This window comes from Sceloporus undulatus, chromosome 5 (assembly GCF_019175285.1).
Source record: "Sceloporus undulatus isolate JIND9_A2432 ecotype Alabama chromosome 5, SceUnd_v1.1, whole genome shotgun sequence".
In the NCBI taxonomy this organism is placed as follows: Eukaryota; Metazoa; Chordata; class Lepidosauria; order Squamata; family Phrynosomatidae; genus Sceloporus; species Sceloporus undulatus.
The window spans coordinates 145,711,465-145,735,752 of NC_056526.1; the positions used below are offsets into that span (position 1 = coordinate 145,711,465).

A 24,288-nucleotide genomic window follows, 5' to 3' on the forward strand; every position below is an offset into this window, starting at 1 on the left:
TTTGTCTTTTCACAAATAAGAAATTCAGAGTAGAAAAGAAAGACAGTGGAGTACCAGTCAATGGCACCCCACTTCTCCAATTGCTTAGGTCTTATCTTTGTTGTGGGATACTATTATTTGATGTAACTCATGATAACCATCCCAGTCTCCTCTTTCTAAGACCTGTTTTGTTAGTTTCATTGTATTGTATGCTGCTTCAGTGCAGAAATGATATACATCTAGTTGTCCATTGAGAATTTTTGGGCTGTTTTTTATGGCCAGGGTATACGATGGGCATTTAAATTGCAACTTTTCCTTGAAGTTATGTTTTTCAGCCACTTTGCCATTTTTCCCAACATGTTTTGAGGAAAGGGGGGGCCTTGGGGAACCTGTGGAACAAATACGGCACATAGGCCACATTTCCCCCTATACTGGCTGATATATACTGAATTTCTGAACAACAATGAATATGTCTTTTAAAGCTATAGTCTGTGAAAGCTAATCTTGTATTAAACTGTTTAATCTTTAATGTGCTGATGGACTATTTGCTGTTATTGTTTTTCTTATAGAGTCTGAGGTAGTTGCTTAATTTACACAATACTATTAATTTATGTTTTTGTAAAGGAAAGATAAACTGAACAATCTGTTTCTATTATTCTATTGGAAAAATATATATTGATGATTTTGTGGAATGTCAGTATGCCAGTATATGTTGAAGGTCATGGTTGTGCAACCACCCCTATCATTTTCTGTTCAGAAATCATGTATGCTTATTGATAGATTGCAAACTGATGCTTACAATGTGTGAAGTGTGCGCAGATTTAACGAATTTCATTTAAAACATCTACTATTCAACATTTCTATAGTGTGAAGGTTTGACTTACATATGTTAATTAAGAAACAGGAGTTCATTCTGTTCCAGTTGAAAATACAGTGTTCAGAGCTCAATTTTGGAAGGAGAAATCTATTCCAGATTACTTAAATTAATTCTACATGGATCACTCTCTTTATAAAAATCTAAGAGCGGCTATCTGTACTGAAACAATGACAAATCAAAACTAGTATCAAAACAATAATACGTTATTACAATATGACACTTACTACATGGAATAAAAACCATTGAGAATCAGCAAAGAGAACTAAATGTACATTCAGTCTTATTAATTGAGTACCCATATATGCCCAGGTAAAAATGCCTGTAAAGTTCATGTTAGGTATCACTTGTTGGTTTCTCTTGAGTTGATTCCAACTCATAGTGACCCTGTGGATGAAATATCTCCAAGGCTTCATATCCTCCACTTCTTTGCTTAGGCCCTGCAAACTTTAGCCCATGACTTCCTTCATTGAGTCCATCCCCCTGGCTTGCAGTCTTCTTCTCTTTCTGCTATCCTATACCTTTCCTATCATTATTGTCTTTAATAATGAGTTAAGCCTTGAACCAGAGAGAGTTTGACCTGTTCAGGGATCCATTTGGTTTGTCTTTTTGGCTGTTCATGGTAACCTTAGCACTCTTCTTCACACCACATGTCAAATGAGTTGATTTTCTTCTTATCTGCTTGTTTCACTGTCCAGTTCTTACATCCATACATGATGAGGAGAAAAACAATGGCTTGGACTATTTTAACTTCAGTGTTCAGTTGTATAACTTTGCACTTTAAAATCTTGTCTAGTTCTTTCATAACTGCCCTACCCATTACTAGTCTTATTCTGATTAACAGTCTCCACTCTGATCAATGTTTGATCCAAGGTCCTTTAACTATCTTGATTTCCTTATTGTCTAATTTGAATTTATGTAGAACCACTGTGGCCATTATTTTTGTTTTCTTAATGTTCAGCAGTAAGCCTTCTTTTGCCGTTTCATCATTGAACTGCCCATGCATGAAATAATTTTTTATTCTACCTTATTATATATTTAAATAGAACATCCTCATTATATTCCTTCCTGTGACTTTCATTTCTTCACTTCTTCCCCCTTTAAGATCTTTACTTGAGTGATGCTCCAAGGTCCACTCAGCCTTCCATCTTTTCCTAGGCCAGTAAAATGAGTACCCAGCTTGTTGGGGGCAATTGGCTTACAGATTGTAAACTGCTTAAACAGTGCTAGTTTGCTGATAAGAGGTATAGAAATGTACTTGCTGTTGCTATTGCTATCCAATGGCTCTTGTTGACTCTTGTGCATATATTTGCATTTTAAAAATCATGTGTGGTACTGGTACCTCTTCTCAGTTCACAAAAACTATTTTTTTCTTTTGCTTAGGTCAGACATAACCTCTTCTCCAACTAATCCTTAAGGATGCAATGCAAAGCTTTTGTACACTTCCTATCCTTGCTTCTGTTTTGTTGTTTCTCTCCACTCCTATGGAGAGTCAGATAAGGGCCTGACTTTATTTTGTTTTGAAAAATGCCATGTAGATTAGTGATGGATGAGTAGCATTAATTTAATATGACCAAACCTTAATATAGATACCTTTTTGAGATATAGAAGGAAGTCAAAAAGCCTACAGCTTGACAGTGTGCAATGTATAGTAGTAATTGTTTAAAGGAAAGGGAAGATTTAATATCCACATTGCTTTTTCTGTAACACACGAAGCTCGAAATAGCCTTTTAAGAAAAAAGCTAAGCATCTATTCTGTGCCACAGGTTAAAGAGAGAGTTCAGTTTGTTAAACTACTGTTCAGTATTGTGACCCATAATAATTATTATCCAAAAGGTTATACAGTCGACCCTCTGTTTTTGTGGGGGATCCATTCTGGACCTCCCCCCTGAAAACAGAGACTCGCACTTATTCAAGCCCCATAGGCTTGAATGGGGTGCGCCCCATTGACAATAATGAACTAATTACCTTGATGATTGCCCTCCCGTGAGTAATTAAGAACACAGATCCAAAGTCCACGAGAAAGGAAGGGCAACTGTGTTTTGTTTCCAAATGTTATAAATGGATTTTTTAAGCAGTTGTTATATGCCTTCAAGTCATTTTCAACTTAGGGTGATCCTAATCATGGAATTTTCTTGGCAAGATTTGTTCGGAGGGAGGTTGTCTTTATCTTCCTCTGAGGCTGAGAGAGTGTGACTTGCCCAAGGTCACCTATTTGGTTTTCATGGCTGAGTAGGAATTAGAATCATGGCCTCCAGAGTCATAGTCCAACCCTCAATCCACTATAGTGGTTCTTGTATTAGCATTAACATTTGTTTATTTTTTGTTTATATTCCATCTCTCTCATCTGAACTAAACACTGATTGGAATTTTCTTTGTCTGCAATATTTTAAAAGACAACTTATTTTAAGCAGCTTTTAAAAATTGTGAAAGGCAAAACAAAGGTACTCTTTTACACTTCATCTTCTGAAAATTTAGAATCGTCGTACATGTTTAAAAACATTTTTAAAATGCAAAGCTACTGACTTGGTTACTGTTAACTAAATGTTTTTCTGTTTTGATTGTAATCTACAACTCACAAGTTCATGTTAGTATCCCTGGTTCATTAAAGATACTACCTTAAGAACATACTAGATAAAACTGAAATACATAACTGAAAGGAGCAGCAACAGTGTTAAAGCTGTGGTGCAAAAATAAAATTATATCTTATGTTTTTCTGAAAGAATTGAAAGGAGAATTCTGCTGGTGTTTTGAAGACCACATGGTGATTTTGTATTTTGTGTTAAGTGTTCACCTTCATAAAAAAGTATATTTTTTTAAGTTTGGCTTTTATTGCTTTGAGTTCTGTTTGATCATTTCTGCAGGCATTTAAATATCTTTGTGCAAATTGGGAACATGTGTGTTTGTAAACTTAATAGAAAATTTCAGAGTTGTTTGCAGATGACTAAGGCTCTTGTTTATAACTAATGTAAGTCTTGCTCACTCTGTTGAGACCTATGTCAGTAAAGTGCTTTATGGCTCAGACTGAAACTGATTTCTTGAGGGCATGTTAGGGGAAAAAAGCCTAAAGGGGGCATATTTGTGCATTGGAAAATGGTTAATTTGTTGGAAAGTTTACAGAGAAAACAAGAGGCAAACAGTTCAACCGATGTTACCTACTGAAATCTGAAATATTCAGTGCTAGTTGTCAATAAATTATATCCAGGCAAACAAATGTTAGTATTATTTACAATTAATATACTTTCTTAAGAAGGAAAGATGATAATTGAATACAGAATCAAATTTATTTCTTGGATAAATTTCATTAATTGTGCTTTCATATATTAAACAAAGCTTGCGTACCTAATAGTGTTTTAGAAGATACTGTCCAGGCAACACAGCTTGGAAACATTCACGGTGCTATTTACATATTAATGTTAAATCATCAAGGAAATTAGTTCATTAATTTTAAGTCATTAAGAGAGAACTATAATGCTAATTTGCTATATCAATCTTTAATAAGGTAATTCATCATTACATTAATACATTAACACACTTTGAAGTTATTAAAAATTTGTAAAGTGGCAAAGCCTCCCTGATTATTGCGCAGAATAATTGCTTGTGATACTTTAAAAAATGTTGGCCTCTTACAATTAAAATAATAAAAAAAAATTAGGTTTGAAAATGCTATGAATTTATATTAATTCTAAATATCTTCGAATTCTGGTTGCTATAGGTGTTTTGCAAGTTCTGAGTCAGTAGCTTGTACTAGCTAAAGTCTAAATCAGGTCTGGCATAAAGAACATGTATTTCTTTCTGAAAATAAACCTCTTAACTTGCATTGTGGGTGCCGTCTGGACTGCAGAAATCATTCAGTTTGACATCACTTTAACTGCTGTGGCTCAATGCTATGGAGTCGGTTGTTGTAGTACCAGAACTCTCTGACAGAGATGGCTGAATGTCTCACAAAACTACAGTTCCCAGAATTCCATAGCATTGACCCATGGCAGTTAGAGGTATCAGACTGCATTATTTTTGCAGTGTAGATGCAGCTATAGTCACCATTCACCTCAATGGAGGCAGCCACTCTGCATCTGTAACTCAATACATGTAAACCAAGTCCATAGCTTGGAATTAGCAAGGAACACTTATTATCTGAACTTCCTTCCTGGATTATACTGCTGGACCTCGTTCATTTGAGTGGTTAGTCTGAAAATGCTCTACAGTATTTTTGCATTCACTAACCACTGACTTGCTCCTGATTTTTATTTACAGGTTGCTGAGCCAAACAATGAAGGATCATCTAGTGAGAGTAGCAAATGAAGCAGAATTTATCTTGAGTAGACAAAGAGCTGAAGATATTCACAGGCATGCTGAATTTGAGGTAAAATGCAATTCTTGTAATATGCACTGCAATCTGATCAATATCTATTAGAGTTTTAATTGGAAGCACAGGCAGAACTCTGCTAGGTTAAAAATGCAAGTACCTTGGGTATACACAAAATTTAATTTTTAAAAAATATTACTTATCTTGCCTTGCAAGTAGCATAGGATTGCCTGTAATGCCTACTATACTGTATTTTTCTTTCTTTTTTACTGTCTCCCACCCCAGACTTGATATTTTCTTTAGGGAATGTTTTTGCAGGTACTGTAAGAATACTGACAGCTTCTTCTCAATGGCTGTCTCTAGACTCTGGACATCTCTTTCTATGAGGGCTAAAATGGACACACACACCCATGCTGTCCTATCAGCAGGCAAAGATTTTTTAAAAATCTGCCAAGCTTTTGAAAACTGTAACTTGGAAAAAAGAAAGTGGTTTAAATAAGATTCTGTACTATTTTTAAATGCACTTGCTAATATATTTTCAGCTGTGTACTTCAAATTGTTTCAATGCCATTCTCATTTTCATGTTGGATTCTGTTTTAATGTTGACCTTTTGTATGTTTTTACTGTATTATGTTTGTCTTAATTTGTAAGCCATCCTTAGCACCAGTTTTGGGGGAAAGGCAGTTGCTGCTGCTGCTGGCAATGCTTCTACTTTCTTGTCGTTGTTGTTAACCTCCTTCAATTTGATCCCAACTCATGGTGAACCTGTGGATGAGACAGCTCTGAGACTGCCTATCCTCCACTGCTCTGGGTAGGGCCTGTAAATTCATACCTGTGATTTCCTTAATAGAGTCCATCCATCTAGCTTGTGGTCTTTCTCTCTACATCCCTCCAACTTTCCTAACATTATTGTCTTTTCCAGTGAGTCATGTTTTTTCATGATGTGGCCAAAGTACGACAGCCTCAACATAATCATATTAGCCTCTGGCAAGATTTCAGGCTCAATCTGTTCTAGGACCCACTTGTTTGTCTTTTTGACTGTGGACAGTATCCTCAGTAGTCTTCTCCAGCACCTCATTTCAAATGAGTTGATTTTCTTCTTATCTACATGTTTCACTGTACAGCTCTTACATCCAAACATGGTAATGGGTAATACAATGGCTTGTACAATTGTAACTTTCGTGCTCAGTTGTATATCTTTACTCTTTAGGGTCTTGTCTAGTTCTTTTATAGCTGCCCTCCCCATTCCTTCTCTTCTTCTGACTTTTGGCTGCTGTCTTCAATATGATCAGTGTTTGATCCAAGGTACAGGAATCCTTTAATTATCTTGATTTCCTTATTGTTTGGGTTGAATTTGTGTAGATCCTCCATGGTCATTATTTTTGTTTTCTTTATATTCAGCAGTAAGCCTGCCTTTGCACTTTTTCCTTAATCTTCCTTAGTAGTTGTTCCAAGTCTGTGATGTTTTCTACTAGTATTATGGTGTCATCTGCATATCTCAGACTGTTGCTATTCCTTCCTCCTGTCTTCAGTCCTCCTTCTGTGTTCAGGCCTGCTCTTTGTATGATATTTTCTGCATGCAAGTTGAACAGATATGTTGTAAGGCTACAGTCTTGCCTGACCTCTTTGCCAATTGGGAACCATTCTGTTTCTCCATATTCTGTTCTGACAGTAGCTTTTTGTCCTAAGTACAAGTTTCTCATCAGGACTATCAGATGTGATGGCACTCCCATGTATTTAACAGCACACGATAGCTTTTTGTGATCTATGCAATCAAAGGCTTTGCTATAATTTATAAAACACATGTTAATTTCCTTTTGTATTTTTTTTTTTGGGGGGGGGAGTCTCTAGTAGCCATTGTCTGTTTGCCACATAGTCCTAGTGCTTTTTCTTTTCCTAAACCCCACGTGCACCTCTGGGATTTCTCTCTCCATGTATGGTTGGAGTCTATATTGCAGAATTTTAAGGATTATTTTGCTTGTGTGTAATATAAATCTATGCTCCTATAGTTGCTGCAGTCTTTAGCAACCCCTTTTTTGTGGATGGGAATGGGGATAAATATTGTTTCCAATCTATTACCTACCATTTTGTTTTCCATATTTCTTGACATATGCTGATTAACACTAGAGCCGATATTGTCTCTCTGGATGTAGTAGTTCAGTTGGAATATCATCTGTTCCTGGTGATTTATTTCCCCCTGATTTCTCTTACTGCAGCTTCTACCTCACTTTATACTCATACTACTAGTAGTAATTGTACAGCATCATATTGACATTTATTTTGAATCTGCCACTTTCAGAACATCATGTGAAATTCATCCATTACTGTACCATTTCAAGTTGTATGGGATGTCCTCGCATATTTTGATGGTCATAGTGGTTGCTGAGGCGGCAGTCTTGTACCCACTTACCTGATTGTAAATTTCATTGAAGCCAACGTTACATATTTCTGAGTAGACCTGAATGGGATTGCACCATAAATTAATCCAGTGTAATATTTAATACGAGAGCCAGTGTGGTGTACACTTGACTTGACTCAACTGAGAGACCAGGGCTCAAATACATGCTTGACCATGGAAACCCAACGGGTGTCCTTGGGCAAGTCACTATCTGCCTCATAGGAAGTCAGTAGCAAACACCCTCTGAACAAATTGTGCCAAGAAAACCCTTTGACAGTCATTATAAATCAAATGACACACAATAACAACAACAACACCTGGTATAATATAGACCAACAACATGTGGTATATAATATAGATAAAAGTTTTCAGTTGAGTTTTGTACATAGTTAACTTGTGGTTAAATATAGTGCTATTTTTATAGTACTATTTACTATCAAAAGCTGTGGATCAACAGGGATGACATACGCCTTGGTGACTCTGTTTCCGCTATTTAATATGCCAAACTACTGTTAAGATAACTTGTAGTATTCTGCTTCTATGAAGTGACTCACATGTTTGCAGTGATAAGATTCTGAACTGCCTTCTGACATAAAATGTTCTATTTCTTTGGCTGAATATGGATAATATTTCAGAACTCAAAGTTTAGTCTGGTAATAATTGTTTTACTTAAATCTCATACAGAGAGTTGTTGGTATGGAACTCCAAATTATTTCCTTCTTCATGCACCCTAGGATTGCATTATCCTTTCTGACATAGTGTTGCAAATGGATATGCTGAACTATAACCTTATCAGTATGATTCCTTAATCCTCTCATACTTCAAGCTTTCAAGAATAATGTCTCTGACTGTCCTTGTGGTAGTGGCTTATGTTCTTTCTTGCTTTTTTTAAAGAGGAATTTTAACTATTTGATAAAACAGCAATAACAACATATTGTTGGAATCAAATTCACCAAGCTTTGTAAATCAAATTGACCTTTGTGCAAATTTAGTCCAACACTTTTTCAAAAATTTATAATGATCCAGATAGTAGCATTAAATCAAAAGGAATTTTTTTTGGCTTATAACAGCTTGTCTGTGCGTTTTCAAGTGACTATAGTGGGATTTGAATTGGTGAAGACACTGTGAAGGACAGAACTAGAGTGTATCACTGAGACAGTGTTGCTACAATATTAATCAATAATAGGGTCAGAGCAGCTAAAATGTCCATTTACATATATAAATATGATTATGGTACATTGGCTTTAGAGCTAGCTGCCTTTGACAATTAAACAATTATATTTTAGATCCTCTAGCTGGTACATCTTTTATAACTCATGCTCACAATTTTCTAGGGGGAATTAGAACAACAAGAAATTTGTTCACATGATGGTATGAATGTTGAAGAAATAAACCTTTGCATATGAACTACAGTGATGTAATTACTGCTACACAAAAATATAAGCATATGCATTAATTAATATTTTGTGCATTAATTGTGTGATCTGTGCAAACAAAACATCCATTTATGTATTACAAAAATAAATTGTAAAAAGGTTTCTTCTGCTGAAGCATAAAACTTGCCTGGTTCAGAAAATTCAAGGTATAATGCCCAATTGAAGTAAAACATAATATAGTAACATATATAATAATATTTATTATAGGAAAATTTCATTTAATTATATTGATCTCTTTTTTGAATGTGTGTATAAAATTTTTACATGACAGCCTACCCAAGAAAATGGAAATATAACAGAATAAGCAGTTTTATATTGAATGATACTATCCTACTTACGTGTTTTTAAAACCACACGTTTTGGTTTTAAAACACTTAAGAAGTTGAAAGCATATTTTACTCGGACAGTGGAAATGTTTTAAAGATCATCTGTATTGGCCTTGGGATTCATGCTGTGCATTGTTTAATAAACTGTCTGCACTTCATCTAGAGCTAGTTACCCGCTCCTGCGAACAGAGATGTTGTCAGATATCTACAGTGTCATTTTGTGCTTGTGAAATAGCATGCAGGTTTCATTTGTTACATCAAAGAATCAAGGGTTTCTAGACAGTCCTGTGGAGATGAAATATACATCTTTTTTAGTTCATTGTCTGATAATCATTGGAGTGCGACAAGGGTGACAATTTATACTCTGGTTTTATGCAGACACACCATGAGTGACATGGCCTCATTGATTAGGTGGATAGCTAGCTCCTCTTTTCCTGCTAGTAATAGTATTTTCCCCATTAACTATACACTTTTTGTACAATAACAGTTAAACAATATTTTTAAGAAATTCTGTTTCAAAGTATTTCTGTCTGTACATTTCTTATGTCTTTGAACCATCCAAAGCAGGTGTTGGTTGACATTTCCTGATTTGATGCTGCCTTGGCTCTGATATGTCTCAGTATGATGGCTCAAGGGGCTTAATTCACATCATCTTGAACTTACACAGAAACTAGGTTACAGGAAAGACAGCACTTCTGTTTATCAAAATTGGAGGAGGCAGCCATAGCTTCTCTGTGGACCATGCCTTAGTTCTCTTGAACTCACAAGATTTCCATGTAATCCTAAACACGGCTTAGTTTTGGGAAGTGCAGAATTGTACTGTTTGAATTAAAACTACAGTGGTGCCTCGGGTTACGAAATTAATTCGTTCCGCCATTCCTTTCGTAACCCGAAAATTTCGTAACCCGAAACACTTTTCCGTTAGCACTGGAAAGCCTATAGCTGCACTTTGCAGCATTTGAATTTCGCGCCGAAATGAATTTCGTAACCCGAAAAATATTTCGTAACCCGAAACAGTTTTTGCCAATCCAACTTTTTCGTATCCCGGAAATTTCGTAACCCGATCATTTCGTATCCCGAGGCACCACTGTATTTGTATATACATAATAAGATATCTTGAAGATAGAACTCAAGTCTGAACATGAAATACATTTATGTTTCATATGCACTTTATGCACATAGTCTGAAGGTAATTTTATTTGCAATATTTTTAATAATTTTATGCATAAAATAGAGTTTGTCTTTTGCTGTAGCTTGCATCAAAAGAGATTCTACCTCAACATTAGGAAGAACTTCCTGACAGTAAGGGCTGTCCGACAGTGGAACACACTCCCTCGGAGCGTAGTGGACTGTCTCTCCTTGGAGGTCTTTAAACAAAGGCTAGATGGCCATCTGTCAGGGATGCTTTGATTTAGATTTCCTGCATGGCAGGGGGTTGGACTGGATGGCCCTTGTGGTCTCTTCCAACTCTATTATTCTATGATTCTATATGATTCTATGAAATTTGTTGCTTTGGGAAAACAAATTTTAAAGATTTTAATTTCAATTTGAAGGAAGCGATTGAAATGGAGCGTTCACATTAAATGTAGAGCTAACAAAAAACAGCAGGTCTCTGTAAAGTGATCTTTCTAAAAATCCCCATTTACAAATTACAGCTGAACGCTAATTTTTTTTCTGAGAATGCCAGCTTTGAGATCTTTAAATGCAAACTGAGATGTTGTAAATGCAGAATTCCAAAGTGTTTAAAGATATGCATCTGAACACTGAAGTTATAGTCGTTCAAGCCATTGTATTCTCTATTACCATATACGGCTGTGATTGCTGCACAGTGAAGAAAGCAGATAGGAAGAAAATGAATTCATTTGAGATGTGGTGCTGGAGAAGAGTGCTGAAAAGCTAAAAAGACAAAAAAGGGGTTCTTGAATAGATTAAGCCAGAACTCTCCCTGGAAGCTAAGTTGAGTAAACTTAGGGGCAAAATAGATGGCACTGAAGGGGCAGTGTGACACTGCCCCTGAGAGAATCAAATTTGGGCTGTGGCAACCGCACTCCACAGCTAGTTTCCACCCCAAATGGGGAGCAGAAAAATCCTATTTGGGGCCCTTTGCCAGCTCTGGGACAAGTGGTGTCTGAATGCCACACGCCCAACTTACCCAGAAACCGGCCAGCGTGTAACCTGTGGCATGGCTTCCAGGTGATTTTATGATGCTTTATGATGCAAACTTACATCTTCACTTTTTGTAATGTATGAAATGCATGCGTTAATTTATAAATCTGTTTTGGCATTTTATGGCAGTGATTAAAATGCAAACATATATTCAGAAAAATATGAGAAACAACTACAGTCATTCCTCCTGATTTAGGGTCTTGCCATTCGCATCCCTTGGTCTTTCGCAGATGGCAAGCCGGGAGGGATATAATGGTGCGTGTGTGCAGTGCTGCACACAGGAGGGGCCCTCATTGTAAGCAGTGGGGCTCAAATATTGGCGATTCATGGGGGTCTGGAACATATCCCTCACGAATCGGAAAGGACTGCTGGTACACTTGTCCCTCCACATTCACTGGGGTTAGGGGCACAGGACTCGCCTTGCAAGTAAAAAAAAACACAAATAAATAGTACTTTTTCAACTTGAGAGAACACCTCTCTAGGAATTTCTGGGCCCTTCAGCCGAACTCTGTGGTCAACATTTGCCAGAATTTGACCATAGAATCATGTTGCAGGACCTAGTAAAGCCAAGAGAAATGTTTTCTCTAGGAGTCTTTAGGTCCTTCAATTCAACTGTATGGTCAACTTCCAGCAGAATTTTTCTGGAGATCCTAGAGATTCCTAGAGAGCATCAAATCAGCTAAAGTCAAAGCTGCAAATGTATCTACCAGCTCTATAGATACATTGCTAACTTTGTTATTTATTTAAAATATTTCCATTCTTTCCTTTATCTTGAGATCTCTGGGTGGTAAATAGTCAAAAAAGTTCAATATAGTTTAAAACTATAAGAAGCAATTTAAAACACTCTAAAAGAATGTTTAGTTTGCTCTCTGTATCCACAGATTCTGCATCCATAGATTTAATCAACCATACACTGAAAGTGTTTGGACCCCTTCCCCCAGCAAACCTTGCTGTTCCCCATATTACATAAGGATGTCATTTTACCCACTACAATTTTTGTGACCCAGTGGATCTCAGTATTTGGTCCTCCCATTGTTCAGAATGCCCAGCCATTAGCTGAGGTGTCTGGGAAATGAGATCCAAAACAACTCAAAGAACCAAAGGTTGAGAACTACTGATTTAAACAATATAAAAGAATTTAGAAGCATATTGTTAGAATACTGATTTTGTTAATTACCAGTTAGTTTCACAGTTATATCGATAGCTGCTATTTTTAACTAATCTCCCCACCCCATATTTGGAAATGAAGTTTTCTGTGTTTAATGTGCTTTGTTTCTTTTTGTTTTAACTGCAGTAATAAATCATGTATCTTTCACAAATTGCAACCAGTCCATGTTTTGATTATTGACATTTTGTCAATTTAATTGGGATATTCATCTGACTTTTACTTTTTGTTGTAAATCATATTAGGCAGCTAACTTCTCTGCATGATTTCCCTCCAATAATTAAATCTCACATTTCCAGCTGCTGTAAAATTTGTTGCCCTTTCCCTTTGGTTATGTTTCTTCATTTGTACATATGACTTGGACTTCTATGTTGCCTTAATTTTCACCCTGTGCCAATTTATAGGCTGTAGTTTAGCAATAAAGTGTACATGTTTTGTTTTATGTTTTATGTTGTATATGAATATTAATATGAATATCAATGCAAATGTGGTCTTGTTTTACTCAAAAGGCACATGTTGTTCATCTTCTCTTGTGCAAAAAGAAAGGTTCTCCCTTCTGTTGTGCTTGCTTTTCTTTCAACTGAACAGCAGGTATACTTTTCATCTGTTTAAATCTCAGATACTGAATTCCCTTAGAAGGTATTTCTTTTGTTATACATTTATGTACACATGGTCAGTTCTCCTTCCCCCTTCCCACATCATCTTCAGTCTCTCTCTGTTTTTTTAAAGTAAAATAATTTAAATGAAAATTACAGCAAAACTGTTATGAGGATCATCCAGGATGATCCTGTACCATTTTTTTATGATGAATATTACTATAGCATATAGATAGGAGGCATTGAGCACAGGCCATGATTTTGGCAGGTTGAAAGCTCTTTAGAAGCACTTAGACCAGTTCTCAAACAGTGGACTGGGACTCCCAGGGGGTCAGGAGAGTTGATCAAAGGAGGCGTGAGATTTGGAAACCCTGATCCCTCCTCCAAAATATTTTTATGTGCAAAATTTACACATTAATTGAGTAATTTGCACATTCATTAAATTCTGGATTTAGGGGCAAAACAGAGAGCCCTTGTGTATTCCTGCATAGCAGGGATTGGATTGGATGGCCCTTGTGGTCTCTTCCCACTCTATGATTCTATGTTTCACTGTGGTTGGAAGATATTTTAGCCATAGTGTTGGAATCACCCAACACTACCTTCTGAGCTCACCCCTCCAAGAAGGACCAGAGACCCTAAATCTCATCTCAGAGAGACAACCAAGAGGATACCATGGTCAATGGTTCTGAAATCCACTGCGAGGTTTAGCAGGGATGCCCACACCCTGTCCAGCTCTTGGTATAGGTGAGTGGTTCCCAGACTTTGGTCTTCTAGATGTTTCACCTTCACCTCCCAGAATTTCTGATTGTTAGCCAAACAGGTTAGGTGGGTTTCTGGGAACTGAAGTCCAAAAGACGTGGAGGGCCAAAAATTGGGAAGCACTGACCAAAATTATCTCTATTTTATAAAGCCAGATTAAAATAAGTCTAGATAATCTGTTTCATCTGGTAGTACCTGGATCTGGGCTACCCTGCAGAACCTTGGCCAAGGAAGCATGGCATAGTGCAGTACCTTGCCTTTTAACAGGATATTGGAGACTGGCCAGGAATTGTCAAGAACAGTAGGGTTCAGATATGCCAAGATGTGATATGATGGGCCTTTCATTTGACCAAACAACCCATTTAAGAGCCATTGGTGTGTGAAAGGCCCATAGGATATACAGTAGCTGGTAGGAAGAGAACGAATTTAGTAATAAAACAGTCAGAACTAGAACAATATATTATAATTGATTTAAGTGTAATTTTGGGCAGTTTTTGGTTCATGAGACCACCACCATTGTAATGTGGAAGCCAAGGGTATGTTCCTGAATTGTGTGGCCAAATGCACAGGCTATATATGTCTCTTTGCCCACTTTATCTTTGGTTGTATCTCTGTCTACAGTTGATAGTACAGTTGATAATTCAACTCTCAGAATTCAGTTCTCATAGGTACTAATTTTATTTCTGCCATAGTTTTTCTCAAGACAGTATACTTTTAAAGTATTTCAGTTTCCATTTAGTATAGAATACGAATATAAAACCATACTCTACATATGGATAGCAATCAGTGGTTTTTACTATGTTTTAACCTACATATTTAAAAATAATATTGTTAAGCTGAACGCTTTTTCAAGCCTTTCATTTGAGTACCAGTTTACAGTTACGACAAACAATGAATTCATAATATTATTTTTTTTAATTAAAGGCAAAGTAGGTCTTGAAGGCACAGAACCACCATGACCATCACCACAACCAGGGCTTCAGAACCCTAAAGTCCTGTCTGATCTTGGAAACTAATCAGGGTTGGCTCTGGTTAGTACTTGTATGGGAAACCACCAATGAATATCAGGTCCTTTGGGCTATATTTCAGAGGATGGAACTAGCAAAACCATCTCTTGAGTATTCCTTGCCTAAGAAAGCACTATGAAATTCATGGGGTTCCCATATTTGACAGATGATTTGAAAGCGTGCGCGTGCGCGCACACACACACACACACACACAAATATATACTAATATTACTAATTGTGGTAACTGAAAGTAATGGCTTACCTGAGAGAAATCTGCTGGAGATCTTTGCTGTTGACATCAAATTATCTTTCTACTATAAAATGTAAATAACAAAATGGCAGGCTAAACAGGCATTAATTGCAGTCAGTCTTCATTCAGTATTTATAATGCCAAAATTACTAGAAACATAAATGTCTTTAGATTCTTCTATCAAGCCATGAAAAAGTGAATTATTGAAAAGATAAAAATAAATTTGTTTGCTTTCTGTCAGAGTTCATATCCACAGCCAACCTTGATAGAAGGCCAGAATGATTTAGACAAGTTTGCTTTGGAGATTCATAACATATGCTTGCTGGACAGAATTGAGTTATCTGTGCTCTGGAGAGTAAGTTATTGTAGCAGGAGCTGACAGAGATGAAGATAACTGAGGGAAATTCAATTACCTTTTAGTGTTTTCCTTCTAATAGGATTCTTAATGTGAAAAAGATCCTTAGATGATGCGCCTCTGTTGTTTGGTGAGATCTACTTTGATACGCCTCTCCAGAATAAAGTGAACTCTCTTTTCAAGGCCTTCATCAAGAATAAAACATATGATTGTTTCTTAATGTTCCATTGTATTTTAGGGAGTAGACCAAAAATATTTTCTGTGATAGATCACAAATACTTTAATGATAACAACATCATCAACAACAACAAGAGGAAGACTAAATGCTGCTTGGTTAGTGGTGGAAATCATGAAATAAAAAGAATGCGCTAGTACTATTTTGTTATATTCCTTTGCTTACTCTTCTAGATAAACCCTTACACCAGTACTTTCTAGTTCAACAGTGAATCTGAAGCTGCTTCTTGTTCAGCTGCATAATTTCCTCTGCAAGAAGAAGTACTTTTCTGTGCAATAAAATGTTTGCTATGAACATGAAAACATAGCTCAGATAGATATTGCAAACTATTAACAAAATGAGGATCTTTTTCTTTAATTTTTAAAATAAACTTTGACAATACCATGTGTTCTGAGCTACAGACTCTGGTGATCAAGATCAAAGTTAGACCAATTATTTACTTTTACTTAGATGCCTAAATCAGGACATTAGGAAATAAAAATGGAGAAAACTTGGTGGTGGAAGTACACCAAAGAGTAGTCTGGGATGTAGGTAGCTTATCTTCAACTCAGATCTGTTGCTGCAGAGGATCTGTTTTCTTCTTTTTGTAGAGTATGGTAATGCCATTCTTGAGACAGTAAGTGTAGCATAGTGAGTGGAAGCCTGATTTTTTTTAGGTGATCAGTTTAACACTTACCCTTTTTAATCTCTAAATTGGAATAATTCTAATAGTTTATGTCCAGATAGTACCCATTAGTAATATTCAACCCAGGAGTAATTGTCACATGTAGTAATTCTTTCCATAAGCATTTTGTCCATATCTGCATATTGTAAGCATGCACAAAGAAACTTAAGCTGTTTGTGCTTTCAGAAAATGTATGCTTTTTAATTGGGTGCCATACTGCTTCCTACACAAAAGTATAATATGTCTTTCACTATATCTGGATAAGTTTTTACTAATGTTATATTTTCTTTTCTGATTCTGAACTGTGCTTCAGCAGTCAGTACTGTGACCAATTCATAAAACATGAAACAGGGAAGAATAGTGCTCTCAGAATATGTATTTCTCACTGTATTCTAGCTTGACTGATTTGATGAAAGCATGATATACTGCAAGGGAGATGCAGTTAATATGATTACCTGTAATTTAATTATTTTAAACACATTTACAATCTGATTTTGTAGCTAATACAGTTTTCTTTTCCCAGATACTCTATGCACTTGAACAGGAAAAAAAATATTGATGAAACTGACTATCACTGGCGTTAAACATGATTTTCCAGTTTTATTGATGCACAGTTATGATGTCTGCAAAGTCTTAATGCATCTTAGAGCTTTAGTTTTCATGTTTTTCCTTTTAAAAAAGAGGTGTGCAATTCTGAAAGTTGAGTTGGTCTTTGAACATGCAACAATTGTGGAATTTCTTCCACATTCATTTTAGTTGTGTCTGTCTTAGGAAGACCCTAGAACTTTTATAAAAGTAGTCCTTCCAATATTATTTAAATAGTCAGTTCAGATGTACAGTAGTAAAATTATATTGTATAATTGATAAGAACCTTTGTAAAAAAAGTAACTTTTAAAGTCTAGGTTGCATAACTATAGGCCTTATAAACAAGGATAAAAGTAGACCCATCATGGACATCCTTTTAGCAGGTTAAAATTGATGTACTGTATTTTTGTCACTCCTGTCCACCTTTAAAATGTTAGAGGGACATTGTTTCTGTGTGCCCCAGCCCCTCCACATAACAGAACAAAACAGAAAGCTTGGAAGAGCCTAATCTGCCTCAGTTAGTGTATTTTCAGGCAATAAATAAATAAATAAAATTTCTTGGGCTGCATCTACATTGCAGAAATAATCTGGTTTTATACCACTTTCCGCCACAGCTCAGTGTTGTGGAATTCTGGGAATTGATAGTTTGTTAAGGTACCAGAGCTCTGGATGTAGAATCTGACTTTGGTTCTTAGGATCAAGACATACTGCAGAAATAATCCAGGTTGAGACCACTTTAACTGCCCTGGCTCAGTGCTAGGGAATTCTGGGAAATGTAAATTTGTCAGACATTTAGCCTTCTCTGTCAGAGAGTTCTGGTGCCACAATAAACTATAGTTCCCAGGATTCCCTAGCACTGAGCCAGGACAGTTAAAGTGGTCTCAAACTAGATTATTTCTGAATGTGTTTTGAACCTTAGTTCATCTCCAGTCAGGACTTATACTAGTCCTTTCAAGATTTGATAAGATTCATCCACAGACTCTTTTGAATGCAAGGTGAGACTCCATTTAGGAACAAAGCAATGTTAGAGAATGATCTTAAGATCCAACATACATAGTTGGGGAATACATAAAAGATTATGATTTTACTCACACATACAGTAGTTTCCAAGCAGTTAAGAAAAAAGGATTGTGGGACTGTAGAGAAAAATATCAATGTTGTCCATTGATATGCCAAAAAAAGGTCTCTATCATAATATACACTATTTGTGTGTATCTTGAGTTAGGATTCAGAAGGCTCTGACTGTGGTTGAGTGCTGTGGCTGCAAAAAAGAGATTGTTACTGTTACATTCTAAAACATCTTAGCAAATACAAACTTAAGTTTCTTCTTTGCTATATTTTGTAATTACATACTACATTTTCTTACCTGCTATTATGGCAGAACTAAGCAATTGGTGCCCTTTATATTTTCTGATTAATGGAAGTACAGCCATTTGTTGTGTATTTGTTCCTGCATCTTCTACAGCCCTGAGATGATTTTGGTTCCGGCAATGGCTCTTAAACCATTCCCAAACCCAAATATTCTGGGAGCCCCAAATCAACCTGTTTGTGACATTTTTCTTAATAAAGGTATTTCCTTGCCGCAAACTAAATCAAAATTTACTTCAGGATTTGATTGATTTTATCCAAATCACACATGTGCTGTGGTTGGGATTATTTTAACTGATTTTAAATTGTCTGTTTTTAAGTGAGAATGATTTAATATATATATTTAGTTTATAAACTGTTATTTGATATCTTAAATTGACATTGTATATCTCCCTGAGATCTTTGGATATGAGGTGGGATATACACAGGTGGGATGTATCCACCCATACTCACAAATAAACAAATAAGAGATATATATTAAAATGTCCATACTGATGTATGTGGCCAGCTTTTACTTTCCAGTTTTTTCAGATACTTCAGTAGACTCACAGTATGAAACCAGAAAGTGAGTAGTCCACACAAAGACGGTTTTATTCTCCTGTTCCTCCTCTCTCTTCAGGCACATCTTTCCATTCTATCTGTCACATAGCTGTTGTTTTTTTCCAACTCAGTCAGCCAACATATGTGCCATTTAACTTTTATTATGCTGCTTTGTTGGGGCAGAAATCTTTTTAATACTTGAAAACCTATCTCTCATGCAAGATACATGTGGCATTTTGGCTATAGATCCCCAAGTATGAAAATATTTGAATCAGAAATAAGGAATGTCCAATATGCTTCTTTCATTGTTTTAACAGAGAGGAAGCTTCTCAGCATTGTGTAAAAACCTTACATTGCTATATTTTATATATCATTCCTACTGCTGAAAGTTTAGTTAAGATAACCTAGGATTCTAGCCTTTCTAACATCCCCCCCAAAAGACCCTTTTGAGGGTGATTACTTTTATTATACTACTAATATCCAGGATTTTCTAGAAATGGCAGTACAGTACAATGAAACCACAACATTTTTTTTGTAACAAATAGCATAGAAGACAGTTAATTTGTATGCAGATTCTAAATCTCCAGATCCGTTAAAGCCTGGATAAATGATGATGGGGGGTGGAGGCAGCAAGTTGGAGAGATGAAAAGCCAATACATTGCATCCAGTCCATTAAAACAAGAAGAAATAGAAAAGATACCTTGATAAGTGTTCTGCCTTTTTTTAACCTTGATGGCTATTATCGGGGGTGGGGGAAGGGGCATGCTGCTATATCTATTTCATTGGCTTAGGCTTTTTCATGCTGAAAGAAATCAATACTTTGAGTCGTTGGATGACAGAAGCATCACTTCAGAATTGAAGGTGGCTGTCAGACATTGTCATTGGTTGACTTTTGTTTGCTATTGAGGTTTTAAGCTTTCATTTTTCTAAGTCTTATTCAGGAGCTTTGGAAGATTTCCCTGGACAGCATTTTTTAGTCCAGACTTTAAACTGAAGGTTAAAGGTCAAGTGCAAAAGATCATATAGAAAAACACAAGAACTTGTTCCATTTACAAAAATGTGTAGTGCTGATGAGAATTTGCATTTGCCAGGTGGTATGTTTTTCCCCCCATGTGTATTTCTTTGTCTTTTTAATGACAATCTTAAGGGAAATACATTTCATAGAGTTAGTAATTGGCAGTTTGGTTTTAGTTTCTAAAAATACTTAGTATTATATAAAAATACAGCATTCATATTTGATATTTATACTATTTCTGAAGTAATGAAACAAATCTCTCTCTATGTATGGCATAGTTTTCAAAATTGTTTTATCTACTTTTCTGTATTCTATATATAATTCTCTTTTCTAGCAGGCTATGACAATCATTGGTTTCTTGCAGAAATCTGTTAAAGGACAAAATAGTACTATTTTCTGTCAGTGTTTTTCGGTATGAATTCTGTCCTTTGTTTAAAGACATTTTGACTGTTCTTCTTAGAACATATTTAATATAGGTAATTTGTTTTTTTGAGGCCAATTGTATCGGTATAACCAATAATTCAAAGCCAGAATCTCTGACCTTAATCTGTCAATTTATTCAGCTTAAATAAATGGAATAGTTTTACAATAATTAGGAAGAAATGGTAGAAAACCAATTCTTGTGAGTCAAATTTGTTTGTATTTTGGTTTCATTTTATGAATGGTCAATATGCTATCTGCCATAAAGGCACAGTACAAAGGTGTTACTCATCACATTGCTTAAGATGCATCAGAACATGTGAATACCTTCCTTCTTTGAAGAAGACAGTTAAAATGTAGTTCAGAAAGCTTAAACTCCTGCTCTTCCTAATATGTTCCCAAGCCAGCAATACTATGGAAGATACCATAGAGGTGGAAGATAGAGAGCTCCTAAATAGAAGTTTCTCTGCACCAAATCTTGAAGATAGAGAGCTCATCTTGATGCCCTCAACCTGAACTTGTATCCTTCATTGATAACAATATTTTCCATTGTGGTTGCCAGTCCCTGACACAGATTGCTTTATGAAGTATTGCTATGTTATACAAGATAAAGATGTATCATGTAAGAAAGTAGTTTGGTGACAGGCGTACATGAGAGAGCCTCTGTGATAGTTACTCCCCAGTTGAGGAAATTTCTTTTCACAGGAGGTTCGGTTGGCCCTGTCTCTCCATTCCTTCAGTGGTAGGCAGAGACATTTTTATTCAGGGAAGCATTTGTCCTATAATTCAAGTGCTAGATAGGGCTTTTAATAAGGTTGTGCTGTGCTTTACATTGTTTTAACTTTTGTGTTTTTAGTCAAATTCTTTCCTTTTTTAAACAAATTGTACACATTTTTAGCTGTACCTTGTTTCCTATACAAGGAGAAAGATGGGATATAAATTAAACAAATAACAGTGAATAGTGCAGAATGGTTGCCCCTCCATACTTTCATCAACAACCAATCATGGCCATTGGCAAAGGATTATGTGTGTTTGTGCCTTCAGGTCACCTGTGAACTTATGGCAACCCCATGAATTTTATAGGGTTTTCTTAAGAAGAGAGGTGGTTTGCCTGTTCCTTCCCTTAAAATGCAGCCCATAGTTCCTAGTATTTGTTGACAGTCTCCCATCTAAGTACTAACCAGGGCTGACCTTGCTTAGCTTCCAAGATCAGACAGGTTCTGGTTCCTTTAGGGTACCTAGGTCACCAAAAGATAGTGGCATGATGGTGATGATGCTGATATTTATTTATATTGTGTCTTTTCCCCAGTTCAAGACAACATTACAACAAATTAAAAAGAAAGTTAAAAATCCACAAGATATGAAAGTTAAAACAAGAGTAAGCAATAATTATACACACACACACACACACACACACACACACCAGCACAACAATTAACAAGATGTAGCACATTATTTTGTTGGGCAGGACTTATTTGGACATGACTTATATGGACAGATAGAAAAGTATTTCCTTATTTCCAAAGAGAAAGTAGGGAGAGTGCCAGTCTAACTTCTGGGAAGGGCATTCCAGAGGCTCTTTCCTGTGTTCTCACCAGATGAACCTGTGAGAGCCTGTGGTTTTTGAATGATTTGTTATACCAATACAGTTGTCATGAAAAAACAAACACACAAACAAACAAAAACTATATTCAATATGTTTTGGAGGCCAACTGGGATAGAGAGAAGGGATGCCCCAACAGATCTCAGAACATGTGCTGGTTCATAAGGGAAAATACAGTCCTTCAAATAACTTTGAGTTGAGCCATACAGGGCTTTATAGGTCCAAATGAGCACTTTGATTTATGCACAGAAACAGGCCAGCAAAATGGGAATTGTGTGTTTCATGTAACAAAAGCAAAATAGGAGACAGGCTTCATGGGCTGATAGATAGTCCCTACTTTATTTTCTTTACTTTAAATTCATTATTATTTTAATTTCATAGTAAGTGATTTGTAAGTACTCATCAACTGGTTGAAACAGAACTGGTTGAAATTATTGTGGAGTCTTGTTGAGACAGCTAAATAGGAACATCACACCAACTCATTGTTATCACTAATCAGGTTTAGAATGAGATGGTTTGAACATCAGCTGAACAGAGAAATGATACTTTATAGTTGCTTCAATACCCTAGTATTCAGTCTTTTTACTTTATCACCTGCACTGCTGCAAGGTTATCCAGAGGTGAAAGAGCAGCTTTACATGTACAGACACATACTTAACATGAAGTATGAAAACCTACTTCATTGCTTGATTTCAAATTCTGGTTTTCTGGATAACCATAAACTACAATGATCAGATCTAAATTCAAAAATGACCAAAAACCATATTTAAACAATACCTGTGTCTGAGAGAGATTTTCAAGGATAATAGATGGTAGTGTTCTGGTGTTGTAGAAGAGATATTTAGGTCCAAAACACACTGCGGAAATAATCCAGTTTGCTTTAACTCCCAGGGAACAGTACCAAGGAACAGTACAATATTCAGCAATGTCTTTGGTAGCATTGTGTGTATTATAGCCATACAAAATAATTACTGTTGTTATTACAGTTGGCCCTTCTTATACATGGATTTCTTATACACGGTTTCAAGCATACATGGTTTGAAAATGTTCAAAAAAGTATAAATTTCAAATATCAAACCTTGATTTTCCATTTTTTATAAGGGACACCATTTTACTGTATTATATTTAATGGGACTTGAGCATCCATGGATTTTGTTATCTACGGGGATCTTGGAACCAAACCCCAGCATATAACAAGTGTCCACTATACATTAATTTGGAAGACATTGTAGTCCATAATTATAAAACTGGATGTTTTGCATTTACCCTTTGTTTGCACATTGTGTTCAACATTAGAGTGGATGATGAACCTTCTGTATGCCTGTTAAAATTGGAAAGTGTTTTGGATGTAGAATATGTTTAAAATTAAGTAGTACAGTGGCCCCTTCTCTTACTGGGGGGGGGACCTGTTCCACCGCCCCCCCCCGGTCTAAGGGAAATTTTGCATATGCTTGAGTCCCATTAAAGATAACGGGGCTCGTGCCTCTGGCAGCACACAGTGTGTGCACCATGGGTGTGCGTGCCATTATCTTTTCTGGTGCACAGCACCGCTTCTTCTGCCATAGCTTCCAGCATATGCTGGAAGCCGCATAAGGTATGCCTGTATATGACACAGGTGCAATGTATGTGTTTTATTTGATGTGTTAAAACCAATATTTGTAGTGATAGATGTTTTCCATAAAAATACATGTTTCTTGAATTTTTTTAAAAAAATGTTGCTACTTTTCACATTACTAAGTTAAAAACCATTCATTATTGTAAAAGTCTGAGGTACCTTGGTGCACACGGTTTGGAATATGGCTAGGTAAAGAACTAGAGGCCATACTTCTTATTTTTATATTGTATCTATGCATTTTACACACTACCATTCTGAAAGAATCTACTTTCCCTATCACTCACATAATCTCAGGCACTTCAGAACTGTGATTTGACAGTCTCTAGATTTTTCATGTTTTCTCATTGTCTAATTACATATTTGCTATACAATGACTTTTTAGAAAGTGTTCATATCACCTGAATAATCTGTGATTAATTCCTGTTAAGTCATATTATCTAAAGGATTCATCTACATTTAAAATATGTAGCTTCTAAAAACAACAGCAACAAAATACATGGCATTGACTTTCAGTTGCATGTTAAATGTGTTATTGCTCATCTGTCGTTGAATAATTCACATTGTGAAAATTCAGTTTACCTCATACAATTAAAACATCATTTGATGTCTTAGACTGTAATTCTATG

The 24,288-nt window shown here is 36.0% G+C and overlaps 1 protein-coding gene across 4 annotated transcripts in view; it reads left to right on the top strand.

The window, feature by feature from the left end:
* LRBA (LPS responsive beige-like anchor protein) overlaps window positions 1-24,288 on the top strand; it is a 432,959-nt gene that overhangs the window by 153,726 nt on the left and 254,945 nt on the right. For all 4 annotated transcript variants that reach the window (XM_042467312.1, XM_042467313.1, XM_042467314.1 and 1 more), the window contains exon 36: window positions 5,108-5,216. In XM_042467312.1, coding sequence (XP_042323246.1) covers window positions 5,108-5,216 — 109 coding nt within the window. The remainder of the gene's footprint in view (window positions 1-5,107; window positions 5,217-24,288) is intronic.